This window comes from Cyrtonyx montezumae, unplaced genomic scaffold (assembly GCF_038088225.1).
Source record: "Cyrtonyx montezumae isolate F1298 unplaced genomic scaffold, pur_monq_1.0 scaffold_20, whole genome shotgun sequence".
NCBI classification, from domain to species: Eukaryota; Metazoa; Chordata; class Aves; order Galliformes; family Odontophoridae; genus Cyrtonyx; species Cyrtonyx montezumae.
In genome coordinates this window covers 7,931,616-7,953,341 of record NW_027071937.1, presented here as the reverse complement: position 1 = coordinate 7,953,341, position 21,726 = coordinate 7,931,616, and the positions used below count along the sequence as shown (strand labels likewise).

The window sequence follows — 21,726 nt, the reverse complement described above, 5'->3', positions numbered from 1 at the left end:
CTGGTCAGGCTGCAGCTCTGAGCAAGGGGCACCAGCTGCAGGGTGGAAAAATGCTTAGGTACTTTGAGGTCACAGATTTGGATGTGAAATGCATGAGGAGCATTTGTGTTGTAGTATAGCTGAATTCAGCTCTAACACTGATCCAGAATAAGAAGTCTGAGAAGGCACAGGTGAGGGGAAGCTGGCACACCCTGCAGGCTGTGATGTGATGGTGGAACATGAGCCTGGGACGTTCAACATGTATCTAGGGAACAATGACACAGCCATGTTCTGTCCAACCAGTCTCAAGTTCAGTGTTGGCTCCTATCCACTCTTGAAGTAATTAGCTGTAAACTAAATGCTCGGCATCTCATCTACTAGCAATGGACTTAAACTTGAAGTCATGAACACAGTGCCAAAACAAGGTCATTAAATTAGGCACAAGGCACACAGATGGACCCAGGCTGTGTCCCCATGGAAGACCTTCCCAGCTGCTAGAGGAGATGTAAGGAAGTACAAAGCAGTGGTGGGTGCTGGTACACCCACTAACCCCATTTAGTGGTTGATTGGCAGATCAGGTTTTACCACCTCAGTGGTTGTCTGGCATGACATACAAATAACAGCCTGCCTTGAGTGTTTCTTCTTGGGCATAGTGTGCTTTTTACTGTACTACTGGGGTACAGGCAGTCAAGGAGCAGTGACATGCTGGTGGCAGCAGGGACTTGTTTGTCAGCATTTTGCTACCTTGTAGGGAAAAAAAAAATGTTTTTGAGGTTCTGGTCAAGCTCTCTTGTTAGGATGGCTATGTCCAATCCATGCGCTGTTTTGGATCTCTGGTTGGCCAAATAAGAGTATATCCGTATATAGGTGATAATGCCTATCCAATTTTGCTGGTTTACAGCTTGCAGTGGCAAAGTGCTGCATAGGCACTTGCTAATGTTAAGGAATTCAGGACTGCACCGTGGAAGAGTAGAGAGGAGAAAGATGGTTCTGGCTTCAAAGATCAGCCAATGCTTTGTGCTGTTTCCTTGTACTTGTACTCAGAAGTGGATCAGTTCAGGTGACGATCACTGGTGATGAGAAGGTGGAGTGGATGAGTGAAGAGGAAGGTGTTTTCTCCATGTGTGTCCTCCAGAAACCTGTGCATGGCACCTGGCTCTCATTGGCAATTAAATCCTGCTGTGCAAAGAGGCCCATAAGACAATAATGATACAAGGATCTCCTTTTCACCCTGACCAGTGCACACAGCACTGCCAGATGTTTTCCTTCTCCTTTGCACCTGCCCCTCAATGACTGTTGCTCTCCATTTCTCTTCTGCTTGCACCAGAAGAGAAGGCTGAGCTCTGTTCTGAGCCTTTCACTGTTGGCTGGTTTTGTGTATGTGTTTTTCTTTTTTCCTTTCTCCCCGCCCCCAACACTGGTGTAATTTGACAGTGATGACATTTTCTGCTCAGCTCCTGAACAACTATCACTGGGAACTGGCCAAATGCAGAGCATGATGTGGCTCTGGTTCCAAACAATGCAGGTTTTGTCACTGCTCCCAGGGCAGCCTGGCAAGGAGGCTGGAGCTGGGTGGGCCCTGTGGTGATGGAGAGCTGAGATGTGTTTTTAGTGACTCAGACCTCTTCCCTCCTGCAGTGTCCTTGGTGCCCTGCTAGCCCACCTGGCAGAAAACCACGTTCCCCATCCACCTACCAGCTGTCCTCTGCCCTTTGCCCAATAGTGAGAACAGTCACATTCCTCCCAGCTAACTGGAATCTAGAATCTAGTTTGGGTGATATTTCTCATGCACACAGGATTTGAGATTTTGTGTCTCTCTCCTTTTTTTTTTTAGGAAAATGACAGCTTTAAATCAAGTAAAAATATTTGTAGGCTTGACATGAATTGCTTTTGCTAAAAAGGAAAACACATTAGGAGTCAGAATAGTTCATTTTAGAATTTGACAAGTGGAACAAATGATCCCAAATGGTGTTTCATTGCTTTCTTTCTTTTTTTTTTTTTTCCTTCTCTGCCATAAAGTAAAAACACTTAGGACGTTTTGTTGAACCTGACATTTCCCTCCCTCTCCCATTTAAGGATCTTGATCTTGTGACTGGCAACCCTGCCTATGGCAGGAGGTTGGAACTGGGTGGTCTTTAAGATCCCCTCCAACCCAACCATCCTATGATTAAATGATTGTGTGGTGATAAGCTAGCCCCCTCTGTATTCCTGCACATACCCAGGAGACTGTGGGGTGCCAGGAATGTGCTCTGTGCTCCCAGTTCCTGCTCTTCACATCCCTGGTGCCAGGAACAAAATTCTCAGATGCCCATTTCCAAGGACAGAAAGCAGTCATCCCTTTGTAATGTTAATTTAACAAGACTCAAGGTATGACCTACTTTCCAGCCACGATGAAGTGCAGGATGGCTTTAACTCCTCTATGCTCAGTTTTCCCAGCGTATGCTCAGTAAAATGATCTGGACACACTCATTTTCCTACCAGCTGCCATGGCGTATAGCAAATGAGCCTCCTTTCATACTACGTGCCATGGTGTGCTGATGTCATTCCTGCTTAGAAGCAACAAGGACTTATTTGAGTAATTGCATCGTTGTAACCAGAATATCTCCCTTCATCCTGGGCAGACGCCAAGCCATCAGCCCTGCACTCTGCAAAACCTCATTCTTTTTGTCTGAGTGCTGCACGCTGCTTGGCTGCAGACTGCCTCACTATAGCAGAGGAGTGTGTGCCTACAGTTGCTCCTCTCCTTTTTATCTCCCCAGAGCCTGGTTCAGGAATTACAGTCAGGAAAATAGGTTGCAGGTGGTTTGAGGAGGGGAGTGGTAATTCTGCTCTTGTTTTGCTGCACTTCCTCCCAGGACTCTGGAGCATGCCATGCAAAGAGGTTGCACTGATTTCCAGGCTGTATTCTGTATGCTGGAGGCTGGTGGCAAATTCAGTGATGCCTACAAAGGAAAGATTTGGGATGTTTTATGCACCGTTGTAGATGAGCTCTGAAGGGAAGGAGTAAGCTTAGACACACAGGTATTTGGATGCTGAGATTGGTGTTAGCCATCTTATGAGGTAGAGAGCTGGCAAATGGATCCTTCCATATAGAAAAGCCTGGGGATAGCTGGTGGGGATGTCACCAATGTGGAGTGCTGGAGTCAACAGAGGAACCTGTTTGTGCCATAAATTAATCAGTGCAATTAGCATGCCACATCTACTTATCGGCTCCGACCTGGTGTTGACTGTGTGTCATTGGTAGTCGAGATAAAGCCTACACACCGTGAAATCAAATGGAGTGAAAGAGGGCATCTTTCCAGCAGCTCTCAGCCCTGCCTGCGTGCAGCTCTGTGCTGCAGCTTGGAGAATTGGGGGCTGGCAGTGGGACCCACAGTCTCATTTTGGCTTGCACTGCAGCTGGGGCTGTGAGCTCTAAAAGAAGACTGGGGAGGAGGTGCTGCTTGGGTGTTCAGTTTGATGATGGAGATATTTGATCTTCGTCCATTACTAGAGGCATCTGTTCCTTCCAGGGTCAGGAGAAGTGGTCCAGTGGCAAACACAGAGGTTGTGCAGTCTTCAGAGCTGAAGGATTTGCTTGTAGGAGTGTGCAACAGTGCTGATGGTATTATAGTGCTGTAACATCGTATGAAATATAAGAATCAGATTTACTGGGTAATAAGCTTTTACGGCACACGTGGATGTTACAAACAGTCTCAATCAGTTGTCACAGCTTCTCATTTTCCTGTGGATGAAGCTTATGTTAATTTTTCTGACACCTGGAAAGGTGTATTTTGTGACTGTGTGGAACTGTGGACGTTTTATGAGTGTATGCTTCCCACACTGGACTAGCTGTTGTATATGCGTGTCAATGTTCCTTTAGTTTAGATCCCAAAACCAAAACAAAGCCAGCAGTCCTTTGAACCTGATTCTGACCCCAGATAAGGCTGATTCCCTTCAAAGTTGCTACTCCAGCATCTGAAATAATCAGTCCAAGAATGTGATGACAGTAGGCTGGTGCCTGAGTCAGAGCAGAGCCATTTGCTGTGCAGGACGGACACCAGAGCAGTTCATGTTTCCAAATAAAAGGAGCATTCATTCAAAAGCTCAGCATGTGTGTGGCAAGACTGGTGGTTATCCTCTGCTGTTTGGTGCTCTGCTGCCATTCCCAAGCCTTGGGAGTCTTGCCAGCCTGAGCCCAGAAGCATGCTGTGTGCTGGTTTGGGGTGAAAATGCTTCAGTTGCTGGGGAAAGCAGAGATCAGCACAGTCTGCCACGGCAAACACTGCCAGGGAAAAGAAGAAATGGAGAATATATAGTTCTGTACATTTTTAATGCTCCGCTTATGTTGCTGAAGGAAATGCACTCAATAAAAGGCCTGTCTGTTTAATATGAATCAAAAGGCCTTTTTATTTTTCTTAAGGCACTGAAACTTTTTGATAGGATCTTTCAATTCAAAATGTGTATAGATTTTTTTTCCAACAAAATTCCACTGTAAAATTCTCAAATGCTTGGATGATAGCTCGTGGGTTCTCCAGCTCTGAGATAACCATCTACTGCAAGCGCCGTGGTAGTGATCCTAGTGGTGGTGCCAACAGCCACGGGGTTAGGATCTGTCTCTGCCTCTTGGAGGAGAAATCAGACAGAAGTGAAGGGGGAAGACCATGGGCAGAGATGACTAACAACCATGGGCCTCCCATAGAAGGAAAAACATCCTTATACTGGTTGGCCAGTGTTTCTGAAGAGCTACCACAGCTAACAGTCATCAGTATTGACTCCTTCAAGCCAGAGGTGGGGGGAGGTCATGCCCACTTCTTCTTCCCATCCGTTTCAGTGTTGGTGAAGGACCTGGAAATCACTGGGGCTCCATATTTTGGGGTCAGTGCTGCCAAGGTGTCTGTGTTAGGTGGGGTCGAGTCAATGGGTATGGCTTGATGGTTGCCTTTTCTCTCCACAAGGCGGCTGCTGTGCTGTTGGCAAGCTGGGTCTTTTTTCTTTCTTCTTTTTCCCTCCAGGAAAGCTGTCTCATCAGTATTTAATCTCTCTCCTAATCCCACTGAAGAGTTTGACTCAGTTCTTATGAATGGGCTTTTTTTGATAAGATGTCTGAGAAAAAAAAAAAGCTCTTTTCCCTAACTTTCTAGGACTAGAGTCTATAATAAATGAAAAGATTCCACTAAAAAATGCCTACATTTATGCCAGTGACTGCTCCTCTAGCAGAACCTGCTCTGGCACCAGTGTTATCCAGGAGACATACCAGCTCAGGAGTATTAATAATTCTGTTTTTTATCTTGCTGCTGTTTGCTGTAGCTTTGTGTTATCTGCTTGCAAGCAGACACACCGAAGCTGCTGGACTCGCAGCCAGCCCCAGCTCTTTGGTGTGCACCTCTTGTGGCCTCTGGTGTGATTTATAGACAGTGATAACAGGAGATAGCAGTGATATCGGGCAGCTCTGAAATGTGCAGCATCGTGTGATAATGTCTTGTGAAACCAGTGCATAGAAATACTAAGCTCTGAGGTACTTCGAGAAGCAGACTGCTAATTATTTATCTTAGCATAATGTTCAGGAAGGACACTTCCCCTCTGTTCCTTGCATCCTCTTAAACCCAAAGGAACGAGCTCTTTTTGTAATTGATTCCAGGCTTTCTTAGGACAAAAGATATCGGGGTTTTATCAGAAATTTGGCCTGTGTGTCTGGGAGCAGATGTCAGAGCTTGTTAGTGGAGGTGGTGGTACAGAGCACGGTATGTAGCTGAGTTAGCATCTCAGTGAGGAGCAGAGTGCAGCAGCCCTGAGCACCACTGAGCTAGCAGGATGCGTGCCCAGATCCCTCGATCTGCAGTAGCATATGATGAAGAAAGGTCTGATGGCCAGCCTGTGCAATAGGCAAAGAGGAATTTTTGCACTCAAACAGAGAAATCCAAATGCTACAGTGTGTTTGGAGGAGATGTGAACCCTCGTGCTTTGGTGTGGAGCAGACCCTCCCCACTTGCCTGTGTCAGCAATGGTTTGCAATTGCTCCCACCACCCAGGCTGCAAACGGGGAGCTGGCAAGAAGTGACTTCTGGTATAAACAGCTTTTTATTAGTGTAAAGCAGTTCCAGTAATGCCCCAGGCCAGGATGAACTATGTTGCTGTAGTCAGTCCCAGATCCTACATGCCTCTTTCCCAGTGCCACTATTTGCACAACCTGCAAGGCTGCAGCACCCAGCCTTCCTTGTGCAAACTACATTGCTCAAGGCTGTAAACCCACCTGGGCTTTCTCACTACCCATCTCATTTACCTGGAAGTCTCAAATGGGGATTTTTATACCCACAGCTGTTGTCTATTTTTCCACTTCATCCTCTTGTTCATCCATTTCTTTCACTGAAAGTGGCATTTTTAGCTTGCTGCTGTGTATTTCTCTCTCTAGGCAAAATCTGTCTGGGGTTTTATGGTTTTTCAGTGTGTCTGATTCATGAACACAGTTGGCAGCTACATCTCAGCCATTTAGGCATGGGCAGGTCACAAGATTAGGCTGAGATTTGGGTTGATTTGGATGATCCATGGACCAGCTCTCCAAATACAGGAGATGGTGGGGTGTCGAGTGTCCTATATTATTTAGCTAGGGAATTACAGCATTGGTGATGTGGGAATTAATGAATTAGTGTTTTTGACTAGAGAGGGTTGCCAGTTTGTTTTCTAACAGGAAAACTACTGAAGAAGACAGGACTGGAATGAAGACCTTCAGCCATTGATGCTCTGGGACTCTTTGATGGTCTTCCACTCCTGTTTTCTCCTTGATAACTTCAGAAACAAATTAATGAACATGTAGAGTATCCACCCCTACTCAGCCCATGGCACAAGCTTGCCTGATGACAGCACAGATCCATCTTAGCTTGCTGGAGACTAATTTTGCCTTTAGCAGCAACACCTGAGGTGGATGTTCAAGATTATCTTTCAGTGTGAAGTGTATGCAGTTCCCTGGCTGATGAGGTTTGTAAGTGAGCAATTATGTGAGGTTGGAAGGAAGGGAAAAGAGGAGCAAAATGATTGGCACGAGTGTAGAAAGTAAAATTAAAGTCTCTGAATATGATAGCCCTTGGTTTTAATCATCTCCTGTTGCTTCAGCTCAAATTGTATTGATAGAGCTGACGTAACATGAATTTTCAGGTCGTGGAAATGTAGGAACAGGTGTCCTATAGAATAGATACTCTGCTCCTCAGGTTCTGGCTTGCTGCTGCCTCTGTTGCCATCCAACATCTCAGCATGCTTTTTCCTGATCTCCAGCACCTCCTGCTGAATGAGTCTGGCTCTTTCCGCACAGCAGTGCTGAGCCTGCTTTTCCCTGGCCCACACTTGGCAGCAGCACTAAGTCAGTCAGTAAGTCAAGGACAGGGGTTTTATTCTGGGAACTGTGAGCGCAGCCCCATCCTCCATGGCCATGTCTTCTATGGCCCACTTTGCCAGACATACTGTGTAATGCATACTATGTAGTAAAACTACATGCCTCCTTCTGAAAAACTCTGATTTCCTTTGTGTTTTTATGGCAGCTGTCTACATGTTATCAGGCACTGAGGAAAATGGCTCCTGGGCAGGGGGAGGTGGACCTTGGGTGCACATCATGGGTGCTCTACACCTCTCAGTGTTTCTGCATGTTGCTGTGAGGGAAATGGACAAGAGGAAATGTTTTCAAACTAAAAGAGAAGAGATTGAGCTTGGATATTAGGAAGAACATTTTTTTTTTTACCATGAGAGTAGTGAAAGTGGTGGGACAGATTGTTCAGAGGGATGGTGGATGCCCCATCCTTGGAGACACCAAAGGTCAGACTGGACGGGGATCTGAGCACCCAAATGAGCTGTGGGTGTCCCTGTTCACTGCAGGGAGTTGGACCAAATGACCTTTAAGTGTTCCTTCCAACTCAAATGTTTCTGTTGATTCTATGACCCAATACTGCTATGTCTGGGTGCTTGCTTTCTGGGGGGATGCCCATGTTTGGCAGCCTCCTTCCAGCTGCCCACCCTGGATGGATCATAGGAGAGCTCATCTGCTGAGAGGGAATGACCTCAAGTGTGTCAGGGGAGGTTCAGATTGGATGTTAGGAAGAATTTCCTCTCCAGATGAATGGTGATGCATTGACACAGGCTGACCAGGGAGGTGGGGGAGTCACCGTCACTGGAGGTGTCTAAGGAACCTGTAGATGTGGTACCAAAGAGCATGGTTTACTGGGCAATACTGGTGGTAGATGGATGGTTGGACTAGATGATCTCAGAGTTCTATTCCAACCTTAATGTTTCTGTGCTTCTATTATTCTGATTTCTCTTCATTTACTGTGCCCTGAAACACCAACGCCATTTCGTTTTCTGAAACTACTCCATTTTTAAGAATCATTTGGTTTTGGGATCTGTATTTCTTTTCAGAGCCACGTGAGCATGTCAGAGGAAATGCACCTACTCTCTGGATGTTCTCCTCAAATAAGATTCTCTGAGCAAAAATTAGTTTTGCACAGATAAACTGTATAACCAGAAACTTCTTTAAATATTATGAAACACCAGACGTGTACCTCAGGGATGTCTGAATTTATTGCAAAAAGATCTGGCAGGTAATTTCTAGCACAGCCAAGGGTGTTCTTTCCCTCTTATAGTCTTGCTCTTAAAATTGAATGTGTTCTCTAAGTACCGGGCATTGTTCTGTAAGGGCCACAGCTAAGCATGCACTAAATGAAAACATAAACAATAAGGTGTTGTGGATTTTCCTATGTCAGAGTAAAGCTCAGCAGCTCAGGAGGAGCGTACAAATTATTGATTTTCAGCAGATCCAATTAATGACAGGTAAAAAAAAAATAAAAAAAAGCAGCCTGAATATGCCTATTCAGGCTTTGGAAACAGGAATTTGCATTTAATCCCATTTTCCCCTCTCTTTCTCTTCTCTTCTTGAACACAAGGATTCTAGCAACTGCTGGGACCGACTTCGACCTGCGGACCCTGCGAGCTGTCCGCGTGCTGCGGCCACTGAAGCTGGTGTCGGGAATCCCAAGTGAGTGCCATGAACCTGTCACCTTCACAGCCAAATTGCTTCTGTATCTTTTGGGGCATAACATGCTTTTATGACAGATATGTTCTTCCCCTATGCCTTCAGGACTCCACGTTTTTACTGTCCCAGTTTTGGTGCGGCCACCTGATGTGGCAACGCACTCCTGAATTCTGCGGGTGTGTGGCAGTGTTGTCCTGAAGCAATTCGCCATTGGATTTGAATTGTTTCAGTTCATACACAAAGCTCTGAGAACAGAATTTTACAGCTTTCAGACCCCTCATCCTGACCCTGGAACTTCTGACTGCTTTACCTGCAGACCAGAAGGGATCTTGTCCTTTCTGTAATGCTGGGGAAAATCCTAAGGCAAGGAACGGACAGGACTTAGTCTTACCTTCTCATTGTCAACTTGGTCTATTTTACATGCTGATGTGAAGGATCTGATGAGGGTGCATCATGCCTTGCTTATAACCTGAGACCACCCAGTCCCAATGCTGTTCCTTACTGCTCTTTTCTAGTGATAATACAAGAATGGCCACAAGCTGTGCCAGGGAGGTCCAGGTTGGACATTAAGAAATATTTCTTCTCCAGAAGAGCAGTCAGGCACTGGAATGGGTTGCCCAGGGAGGTGATGCAGTCACTGACCCTTGGAGGTGTTCAAGAAACATTTAGAAGTTGTACTGAGGGACATGGTTTTTTGGGACACGTTGGTGATAGGTGAATGGTTGGACCGGATGAACTCGTAGGTCTTTTCCAACTTCAGTGATGAATTATTCTATGATTCTTTGTCCTTGTCCACCAGTTGCTCTGCACAGTTCGCTGTCAGGAGTGTATATTCCATTTCTGGATGTGGAACAGAGAGGTCTTCTTTCTGGCAAGAGCGAGCAGAAGGAAACCCCTTAGCTCGGGGGGTGCTCTGCTCTGCATTAACTCCTTGCCCGCTGACCAGTTGTCGTTAGCTCTGCTACCTTGGGACTGAAATGCCAGTGGTGTAGATACACAGCAAAAATTTATGCTATGCACCAACAGCATCAAAATTTCCCCAAATCGGCATCCTTTCATCGACAGGGATTCAGTGTGGATGCCCACATAGGTCAGGTCCTTGGTTAGCTATTACTTACTAACAGGTCTCCAAAAATGAGATGCTGAATGCTTGTCTTGTCCAAGGATGCTGGAGGAATAAGGAGAAGGCTTGGGGAAAGGCTAATTTTTTTTTTTTAATTTATTTTATTATCTGATTATTTTTTTATTCAGGTAGTTTAGGATGTGTCATGTGCACTTGAAATAGCATCTGCTTTCTCCACGTACTACAGTCACTTCATTAAAAGATATTGCTTCTGCTGATGACTGCTATGGGGAAAAGGGCCTCAAGATGGGGAATTTTGACTTAAATTACTTCCAGCCAGCACAAGTATCAGCTCACTGAGTGCTGAGGAAAAAAAAAAATGAGGCTCAAGAGTTGGTATAAACTTTTACAGAAATGCCAGGTCCTGGTATCCCTGCTAGAGGCTGTGACCCCTTGGGGTGTTGCTGGCCAGATAAGATGTGCTCTCCCACGTGGTGGCAATGCCCTGGACCTGTACAATCATTGCCATAGAATCACTTGAGTTGAAAGGGACCTTTAAAAGTCATATGGTCCAACCTCCTGTGGTGAACAGGGACACCAACAGCTCCATCAGGTGCTCAGAGCCCCATTCAGCCTGACCTTGGGTGCCGGCAGGATCAGGGCATCATCACCTCTCTGGGCAACAGTATTTTCCCATATGGCATTATTTGATTGTTTTAGTGAAAGCTGTGTGCACTGCTGTTTTTTTCCCCCCTTTAGTAAATGTAAAACTCGAGGCTCATTCACACAAACATCTCTATGCTTTTCTTCTACTCTCTAGATGTTTTTTCCTCTCCAACAGATCTTAATGCTTTTTTTTTAATCCTGTATGCCCCCATAGTGTCCTCAGCAGTGCTGAACAGTGCAAGGTGGTGAGACAGCGGTGACCCTTCCTTCTCAGCACCTTACAGCAGGCCACCAAGGTGGCTTTCAGCTGCCAGTTATCGCTGAATTTATTCTGTTATGTGCGTCTGCATGACGTTATCTGACACCTCCATCTCGCCAGCCTCTCTAGCCTTATCTCCCCTGGTTTTAATTGAAAATGAGTTTTAGTGCCTGTGAAAAAGCTGTAGATGGAGAGCCCTGGGGGAGTGTTTGGGTCTGGTTTTGTTCCTTTTGCTTCTGTGCTGGTCTCATGGAAGCAGGCCTCAGGCCACAGGCTCTGTCAGGGGAAATGTCAGAGAGGCCTGCTTTGGCTCCCAGCTGAATTTGGGGTCTCCACCAACTGTGGAAAATGTCCTTTTTACGTCTCTGAAGCTTAAGAGACCTTTGAATCTGAGATCTGAAGAAAGGAGATCAGAAAAATATAACTTTGCTGACTGTGTGTCCGAAATATTGTGTGTGAAGGCTTCTTTACAGTGCCCTAGGAAAGCAGCATTGCACAGAGTTCTACTCTGTCCCTGAGATGCCCAATGTCCCACACCTTACCCCCCTGCCCCAGCCCTGATTTTCCTTCCCTCCCTGATAACCTGAATTTCCCTGTCCCTGCAGGTCTGCAGGTTGTCCTCAAGTCCATTATGAAGGCGATGGTGCCCCTCCTTCAGATTGGGCTGCTCCTCTTCTTCGCCATCGTGATGTTTGCCATCATCGGTTTGGAGTTCTACATGGGGAAGTTTCACAAAACCTGCTTCTCTAACGAGACAGGTGAGTTTGGAGCTTTGCTGCCATCCCAGTGTATCTCATGGCACTTCGAGTTTCCGTGCTTTCCATCTCTCTTTCCGTCTCCATAAGATTCCTTTCCCCATTCTGCTTTCATGTGGCTTTTCCATTCCCGTGTTTACTGAGTTAACAGACTTGTGTGTACCCTACATACCCTGGGATGGATCTTCCTGACACTTCAACACCAACTCTTGGTGCTAGTAGATTGCTGTCTACCTACACAAGAGTGGTACAAAGGTGCTTAGGGCATCTCTCTCATGGGAGATTCACTTCACAATCATCATAGAACGGTTGGGTTAGGAGGGATCTTAAAGATCATACAGTTCCAACTGCCCTGCCATGGACTGGCTGCCTCTCACCAGGCCAGGCTGCCCAGGCCTCCATCCGTGGCCATAGGCATCTGTGGGAAGGTGTATAATAGATATATGCTGATGGCTGCAGCCTATTGAAGTGCACGTTTTCATTTCAATCTGTTGGTCTCTGTATTCAGAGGGTTTGGCTCTACAAACTGCTGCTAACAGTAGATTTCCTTGCAAGGTCTCTTGGACAAATTGCACGGGTAGCCAGAGGACATCAGATAATATTGGGAAGGTTGGGAACAACTCAAAAAATTTGAAAAAAAAAAGAAAAGGTAAAGTGGGTAAATAGATGAAAAACAAGGAGCCCTCTGATGGGGAAAGGTTAAAAGTACCCTTCAAACAGAGCAGGGCAGGGAGCACTCATGAAAGTGAATGAGGTGGATAGGAGCAGGCACTGTGTAGCACTGGCAGTGCAGCAGGTGCTCAGCTTTGCTGAACTCAATTCAATTATAATAAAAAAGCCATTTTTTTTCCATGTAGATTTTTAATATTTCTGCTGTAACAGTGCTAATAGGTGCTGATTATCTTGACCATCCACAGATGAAAATATTGTTCCTGTCTCCAAAAGATGGCAATTTAAGGTATAATTGACCATCTTTAAAGCACAGTCTTATATTTTCAGTGATTATCACTAATAGGTCTTCAGGTTGATTTATTATGTGCATTCAAACAGTAATAAAAGAATATCCCAGCCAAATCTCTGGGCATCCTTCACGAAGGTTTGTAATAAACAACATGGAAACAGTTTAATATATTCAGTTTACACAGAGCTTTGCAAAAAGAGGAAGGGAGAAATTGTTTTTTATCTTATGTTCCTAAGGAACATTAACAAAACAGAACACAGCTTGTTAAGGACAGTTGTGTGCTTGGAGATTGTTTGCGAGCAGCACGCAGTGATTCCTAGAGGAAATGGGGTTTCATGGAATCACTGAGGTTGGAAAAGACCTCTAAGATCATCCAACCCAACCATGGACCTACGCCAACGTTGTCCACTAAACCACATCCCTCAGTGCCACGTCTCCACCGTCCTGGAACACCTCCACCACTCCCCTGGGCAGTCTGTGCCAGTGCTCAACCAGCCTTTCAGATAAGTTTTTTGGGCTGGATTGGTAGGAGAGGAAAATTATTTTGCTGTGGGTGTGTTTGGTGCTAAGCAGAAGAGTCTCAGCTCACTGCAACGACTGCACAGGAAAACCAATAATGGTGACCACAGAGGTGTGCAGGGAGTGGCAGAGCTCTCGTTGAGATGGCAAGGAGAAAGCAATTAAGAAAAATAATAAGAAAAGATTTGCAGCTCTGAGGAGCATTTTCAGATGTGTTGCACTGCAGCCCTAACCCCAGCCTGCAACCCCCAGCCTAGGTTGCAGGCTGGGAGCACTGGGCTCTGCAGCTCATTCTGTGCTGGGGTGGCTGCAGCCAGTGGGCAAAATAATACAGACGTATTTCCTCCCCAGAAAACTAGTTAACTCAGAATGGAAAAAAAAAATAAACCCCAGCACTGTTTGTGTTCTCTGCAAACAATCCTGACATCGGCGATGACTGAGAGGTCTCAGTGCCAAGCTGGGGGCTGAGAACAGATTTTGTCACATGCCCCATGGTGTGCAAGCGACTGCTGCTTGCTGAGTGACCCCCAGCCAGGAATTGGGAGCACAGCCAGAAAATGCTGCTTGTCGCATCTCTGCACCACAGCACCTGGCATCTCAGTGGTGCAGAAAGCGGCTGTGCTTACGGGCACTGAACCCCACTTTTCCCCTACTGATGCACTCGTTGTAGGGTGAGTTATGGGGATCGATGCCACCCGCTTTGCAGGAAATGATGCTTCTGGAAAGGCAGCGAGGCTTCCTGGCTCTGCAGTCCCCAAGCGGAGCAGCAGAGCATCCCGCAGTGCCGTCAGCGCAGCCTTTCAAACCCTAAGTGCTCATCAGCTCCAAAGCGGTGCATTAACGAGCCCGGGCCTGAGACCACGGGCTCTGAGGACTGACTTCAGTGTGCAAATGTGAACCTCATCAAAAAAGATGCCTGTGTCAAAGGGTCACAGATTGGTGGATGAGGACTTGCTCATTCTGGTTTCTATTCAAAGCCTCCGAGTGAGAAAACTCTGGAGATTTTTTCCTGGAATCGAGGACCAAGGTGAGGGGTGCCAGTCATGGGTTCAGCTCATTGTGGAGGGAAGAAAGTGAAGGAATCTGCAGTCAGTGTTGCTTTAGCTCTGCGAGCCCAGTCGCCCTGCAGGAATGGACGATGACGGAGATGTTCTGGGGACCAGAATATGGCAAAAAGTTCATTCAAGGCTGAATGCACTCAGCCAGGCATGAAAAATGGGTAGAAAAAAATTAGTAGCTGTATATTGTCTGGTGGGTGCCAGACTTGTTTTCCTCTCCTGGCAGCCTCCACGCAGTCTTGCTCTGCTGACACAGGGTAGTTTTTAAGCAGATGTCCTCTGCAACTCGCCCAGGCGAATCTGCACCCACTCTGAATCCATTCTGGAATACAGGGGACATCACATTCACTTCCCATTTTTCCCTGGTGCTTCCCTTCCTCCTCTCTCTCCCCTCCGGCTATGGGAGCAGTGTCTTTCTCTCCGAAAGAAAAACGATGCCCATTGCTTTTTTAGAGCAGCAAGAGGCCAAAGAGAGAAAACCTCAGTTAGAGCTCACAGATGGTCAGCAAGAGCCAGGTTTGATCTTTCTTTGCACAGCCCCGTCTCACCAACCCCTTATCAGAGCCTGCAGTGACCCATATGGGATCTGGGGAGCGATGCCCTCGTTGAGGTGTTGAGTCAACAGGAGAAGGCTGCGCATGCACACACATCCACATCCTGCAGCCACACTGATGGGCTTGTTTTCCTCCTGCAGGCTTTGCTCTCTGTGGGATGATTATTCCTAATTATTGTTAGTGCTGATTTTGTTCCCCCCACCCCCCCCCCGGTGAATTTGATTTTGTGGAGTTTGCTGCTCCACTACCGTAACGTGTCACTTTTAAAACCATTTAATATTTCCAGAACTGCAACTCTGTGTAAGCAGGGATGTTTCTTGGTGTGTTTATTTACTTTGTAAGCCCAGCACTTTATTTTTCCTAACTGCTCTCTGCTGGTGCTCACAGTGTCTCTGGAGGGCTGCAATGACTCACAGCCGGCCCTGGAAGACATGGGACACTTTTGCTCATCCCCAGTGATTCTGAGCCATCTCAGGCTACTTCCCCCTGAACCAAAGCTCAGCGGAGCAGCCACATCCCTGCTGCTGGATGCTGACTCTGACCTTGGGGCAGAAGCATGGAGCTTTACCATGAGATTGGAGCTGAGCAATAAACTACGCTGTGTGAAGCTGTATCAGCATCTCACAGTGTATCTTTGTATGCAACCATTCACAAACCTTCACTTTCATTTAAATGCACTATATTTTTTTAATGATGCATCTCATTGGTGGCACCAATGGGCATGGGTTAGTGCTGGAACTCGGAGGTCATGTTGGACATGGTGATCCTGAAGATCTTTATAACCAAGATGGTTGTGGTTCTATATATGATCTGGCTGAGCACTGAAGCGAACTGTGAGCAGCTCAGGGGTAGTTCTGCTCCACTCTGTCAGTTAACTGCCCCTTGAAGCATGGCAGTATATAAATGCTTGCATGTGTAACATGTTTTACATGCTCAGAGTGACACCAGGAAATGCAAACCAGGTTCATGTGACGGTGCAAGGAGGATCCAGCAGTGCCAGTTGCTTGTCTGGCTTGGGTCAGTAAGTTTTTCTCCCTCTCTTCCTCCTGTACAGGTGAAGAGGTGGGAGATTTTCCTTGTGGAGAGGAGCCTCCTGCCAGGCAGTGTGAAAGTGGGACCACCTGCAGGGAGTACTGGCAAGGGCCCAACTACGGCATCACCAACTTTGACAACATCCTCTTTGCTGTGCTCACGGTCTTCCAGTGCATCACCATGGAGGGATGGACCGACATCCTCTACAATGTGAGTCTGCAGCTGGGGCTGTAGGGCTCCTGGGTGCTGATATGCGTTACATCAGTTTGAGAATGGTTGTGCAGAAAAAAATAAGTCAATTTGTGTGCCGTTTTTTGGGGGAGGAGAGGGGAGGGGTGTGGTCCTTTTTGACTCTTCAAGAGACAGTGGGAACCTCATGCCTGCAGAATTACTGTCCTCACATTCACACATTGCTGAGCTCTTCCCATATTTCCACAGTGGGTATAACAGGTCTGAAGGATAATCCAACTGTTCTGTACTTCCATTTCCTAGGATAGTAAAGGACTTTATCCAGTATGGAGGCACGAAGGAGATGATTTAGCAATGTATGACTAAGCTGATACTTTCTGTTGACTGTGGAAGGAAGGATGGTCTGACAGCTATGTGTGGATGATCTGAATTATCATGTCCTGTCTTAGGTAGAAGTGCCGATGTGGAAAATAAACCATGGCAGGCATTAATAGACCATTTCCCTGACTGGTAGGACTACAAAATATTCCGTCTACTTCATTATAGACTTTGGACCCATGCTGGGCTCTTCAGCAGACCTTCCTGTGAGAGTTTCTGTAGCAACAGGAAAAGTATTATTAATATCAACCACAGTAAATTGTAAGGTACAAATTGTCAGTGCTTGAAGCTGATATATCTGATTTATCACCTTTTTCATTCATAGCTCAGTTCCTCTATTTCTTCCAAGTCTTTGCCTGCTTAAATTGATCTCTACAAGGGCTCATTTCCCCACTGCATGCCCTCCTCTTGCCTTGAAACTTTATCACACAACCAGGTTCTCCCACTCTCATTCAACAATCCCACTCCTTCTTCTAATGCCAACCATTGTAAGAAAAGCCCATTAGCATCCTGGCCAGGATTGATTAATCAATATGTGGTGTATTAGATCATCTTCTCCCAAACTGCTTTTTGTACCACATGCAAAAAACAGAGTTTAGTATTGGGGTATTGATTGTGGGGATTGCTTCAAAAATTATTATAGTATCATTCTAGATGTCCCTTAATCTAATTGGAAATAGATGCCTGGATGAGATGCAGCATTTATTTGCCGTACAACATCAGGCCTTGCCCGAGACCCCAACCCTGGTTAGGTTTTAATGGCTGGTGAGTTCACGTCTCTGTTGGATACGAGGACCTCTGGATGGTTTACTTGCAGAGTAGTGTGTGCAGTGTTACTTGGCAGTCTTCCCACACCTGATGACTTCAGCCACCTCTGCCCCTCTTCCCGAGCCCCGTTCCTGTGCTGCTCTGCTCTCTGAAGAGCTGGCTGTCCTTTTGCCAGTTAGCAGCCAAAGAAAGATGTGGGTGGAGAAGACCCACCCTGCATAGCCCTTCAGTTTTCCTCAGCTTCAGCCATCAGCTGTTCTCTGGCTGCTTGGCTTTCATCTTGGTTTCTCCATGCCCACTCTAGCTTTGTCAAACGTAAAAAGGAAGCAAAAGCCCAAACCTAGCTGCAGCTATGGCTGCACACCCAGTGCAACGGGCGTCTGTAGCTAACAGCAGTGTGAGGAGTCCTTCCAGCTCTGGCCAGCCTCTCATCTGCTCTCAGCTGCAATCAGCTGGGCTCCTACTGGAGCCATACTGGATTATCATGAGGTGTTGCCTCTTGCATCCAGGAAAATTTTGCAGTGGTGCAATGCATTTTTCTGCCATCTCTCCTGCAGGAAAGTTGTATTCCCGAGGTGCAGGATCCTCGTCAGAGCTATGAACCTACTTTCAACGTGTAGCTTAATTAAGATCTGCAAAGGTCTGTGGGACTACAAGATGCAGTCTGTGTAAACCGTGACTATGCATTAATAAGGAATAAAGCTGGTGCTGCTTCTCCCACCGAGCAGAAACTGAGGAAGGCTGATCTTCCTTTCCCCCTGCCCTTGTCTGACCACTGCCATATGCTGGGTTTGCTTGGCTGGGGTGGATTTGCTGCCTTGCTTTTTGCACACCCTCCTCCATCCTGATGTTAAAGCAGATGGCCCCACCTCGGGTCCGCCCTTAGGGCTGAAATCCCTGGGACGCCAGGCAGCGTAGGACTGAGAGCTATTACGGGGAAGCTGAGGTTACCGGCTGCTTCCTTAATGGGCCGTTCATTTCCTTCTGCAAAAGAGTGATTGATTGATCGCGCTCCATGAATGGGGTTTTGTTACTGCTCCTCTTCCTGCCGTGGGGTGCTGAGAGCTAGAGTTTGTCTTTGCAGTCAGGATGGGGTCGGTCACAGGGTTAGATGTGCTTTACCACTTCTGCATTGTCATAACCAGGGGAGAGAATTGGTTAAATCTTCAAGACAGGAAAGTTAGGGCTGTGTCTGAAGGTTGGAGTAGAACGATCCCCATGAAAAGAGGGAGCTTTTGTTCGGTGACTTTGGCTCAGGTCTTTCCAAAGGTTCTTTGTGCTGTGTGAGGGTTATTGAGTCACTTCTTCGGGACTTTGCATGGGGTGCAGATGCAACTTCCATACAGATTTAGAGAAAAACGCCATCAAAGGCAAAGCTTTGCAGTCAGTAATTACCTTGTGAGTATCCACTCCTCTCATGATAAACTGAGGAATTAGGAGGGCAGAGAGAAAGCTGGCTCACAAATCTCAGCCCAATTTTTCCTTGCTGATCCACTGTTTATACTTTCACAGAGTTTCGTTTTAATTGGGGCCAAAGAAAGCTTTCTAGCAAGGCTTTGTCTGGAGGGTGATTTATGCTCGAAGCAAAGAGACTGAATCGTTAATCAGGTGAAGTGCTTTAAGAGTAAGCTGGGGAAAACTCCTTCCTGAGTCAGCAGCAAAAAAGCACCAGAGCAATATCTCGAAAGGAGCACTCCTGCGGGCTGCAGATTTGTCAGCTATGGTGTGCTTATAGCCAAAAAGACACAAGAAGCAACAGGTGATTTTGGGAGGTCACTGCGTCCTGAGGAGACAAAGTACCTTTTGTCTTCTGAAGTAGAGGAAGAGCATCTTTTAGACTGGGAAATTGGAGAAAACCTCCTTAGAGCACCAGATCACTGTGAGCAGCAACGCCGTTCAGGTACAAGATGCTCTGGCCACTGCAGCAGGATGATGCACCATTGTCAGTCCTGCTTTGGTGGTGCTGACACCGGGTTCTGCTGAGGAAGGGGCCTTCCCGAGGTAAGTAGCATTCACCTGGAGCATCACACAGGGATGGGAATGATGTAGAACAGCAGGAGTGCCTGCTTTGCTTGAGCCTGAAAGAACTATTGTTGAGCTGGTAAGTGGTAACTGGTGATCAGAGCGTCTCTTGGAACCACTGTGTAAATGCATTCATTAGTGCTCATGAAGTATTTTAATGTGCTGAATATTATCACACTGCACTTGTTAACCCGATGGAAGCACAGCTGACAGTGACCAGAGGATGTTAGCCCTGAGGGAGGAGAACGCTTCCACGCTTTCCCCATGTTTTTGCTGAAGGTGAGGGAGAATAGGTGAGCTGAGGCTGAGCGCTGGGGACAAGCATGGAGGGGGGATGGGATAATACAGATGTTCAACAAGAGGTGTACTGGTTTGTGAGCCCCTTAACACCAGAGCAGGTAAAGCTCTGAGGAACGTTCTGATTGAGGTAAGTCTGTCCTGATCTTTCTCCAGGAATAATTATCCAATTAAAAGCTGGTTTTATGGATCACCCTAGGCGTGGGGAGGGTGCAATGTGCTGCTGACTCAAGTTGCCACCAATCATTGCATGTATTTTGGTTCCTTGGCTAAATGCAGTCCCGTGAGCAGCAAAAAATATATGGCCTTGCTTTCCATTTTGATAAAGGAATTTGAGGTTTCAAGATGGCAAGAAAACAATACAAAAAAAAGTCATTGATTTGTTAGTATATTTGCAACTCCATTTTCATAAGTTCATAAGTTCATAATTTTCAGTTGACATAGACACATTTCCTGCAAATTTTCAGACAGAGTGCATAGGCAATCAGACATTCAACTCAAAAATCCGGCCACATCTCTTACCAGCGAAAAACATTCCTCACTTCACTAGCATGCCATCACTGCTTTTTGGCAGTACGTACACTTGTGAACAGCTATGTCAAAGGTGAAGTACAGGAAGAGTAAAATGTCATCAAAAATCTCTGAGGAACACCTTGAGAACCCACTGAGGATTGCACCCACTGCGGTGGAACCATCCCGACGTGTTAGCTTCACAAAAACAAGGCCAAATATCCCACTAGTCTGTGGTTTTTTGCTCTCATTTTATTTTATTTTATGAAAAATACTGAAGATTAAAACAAGTTTTGTTACTTTAATGCATGAACTGTATCATATATTTCATGAGGGCTGCTCTGAAAGTAATGCCTGCTATTTTATTATATTGGCCCATGGTGTCAGAGGCAAATGTTGGTGGTATGGCAGTAGAGGCTGAAATTTCCTACCAGTATTCCATCACATTTTGTTGCTGTGTGACAGATGTCAGCAGAGGGGCAGTCTGGCAGGATGGTGTCTGACGTGGAAGTTCACGTGGAGCAAAAGTGCGTCCTAACACTCCTTCATGGGGAAAAAATGGCACCCATTGGCATTCACTGGCATTTACTGAATGTTTATGGAGACCAGCCAGTGGGTGTGAGCACAGAGAGGCAGTGGGCAGTGCATTTCAGCAGTAGTGACAGTGGTCACCTCTGCTGGTGCAGAATTTTACAAATGCAGTATGTATCTGGGGATTTGATTTAGTAGTTGGGTAGGGATAGTGATAGGAGGAGGGTTGGACTAGATGATCTTGTAGGTCCTTTCCAACCTTATGAACCTATGCTCTTGTTCATTGCTGGTGAAAATGCAGTTAGTGGTGGTGACTGTGTTGAAAAATATCAAGTAGTGTTATTGTGCTCATTTTTCATGGGAGGATGCATCACTTTTGGAGCGACCTTTGTGTGTGCAGCCCAAGACAATTGCCATTCACTTAATGCAGCTCAGACAAGCCAAAAGAATGGACACCCATGAAACAGATGACAGAATAAGCTCTGGTTTTCTTCCCATGGCAGTGATTCTTAGCTTTTCCCATGCAAGACCTTCTCATCCATTGTGACACCTCTCCCGCTCTCAATCCTGATCACTGTGGGAACCTCAGATTGCTCTGCAAAGTGTGCAAAAACAGAGAAGTTTTGTTCCTGCCTACAAACTCCCCACTGCTGTACGTCTCTATAGAAGCACCAGTTACTCTACAGGGCCTTAAACCACATGTGAGATATTACTGATAACTGTAAGTGAAATAGCTTTGAGTAGACCTAATGCCATGGTTGTGGTTGCTTTGAGCTCAGTGATTTGGTTATATACTCAGTGGTTTGGGAAGGTTTTTGGGCTCTGTGCTGTGGTCCTCTTGCCGTTACCTGGTACATAACCCTCCTGGTGCAGCTGTGCCAGTTGAGGTGAGCACTGAGCTTCCAAGGAGATGAAGAGCATGGTTTGCAGCTTGGTGGCCCCAGTTCTCCTACAGGAAACGATGGCTCAAACCTGATTCACCTGGAGCTGGTAGGAACCTGGATGCTGACATTCAAAGTGCCATATTTTCACCTTTTATCTTTCTTCTGACGGAGCTCAAGGATAACATGGTGGAATTTGCTTTGCAAAACAGGGACTCCTTCCAGGAAAGGAGAAATGTCAAAGTGTACTCTCACCCTCTTTTGATCTTAATGGCAAGAGATTTTCCTGTTTCTTTTATTTTTTTACTGTCA

At 46.3% G+C, this 21,726-nt stretch overlaps 1 protein-coding gene across 1 annotated transcript in view; it reads left to right on the top strand.

The window, feature by feature from the left end:
• CACNA1B (calcium voltage-gated channel subunit alpha1 B) overlaps positions 1-21,726 on the top strand; it is a 259,780-nt gene that overhangs the window by 84,488 nt on the left and 153,566 nt on the right. The window contains 4 exon segments of the mRNA XM_065737625.1: positions 8,883-8,974; positions 11,565-11,717; positions 14,751-14,753; positions 15,861-16,048. Coding sequence (XP_065593697.1) covers positions 8,883-8,974; positions 11,565-11,717; positions 14,751-14,753; positions 15,861-16,048 — 436 coding nt within the window.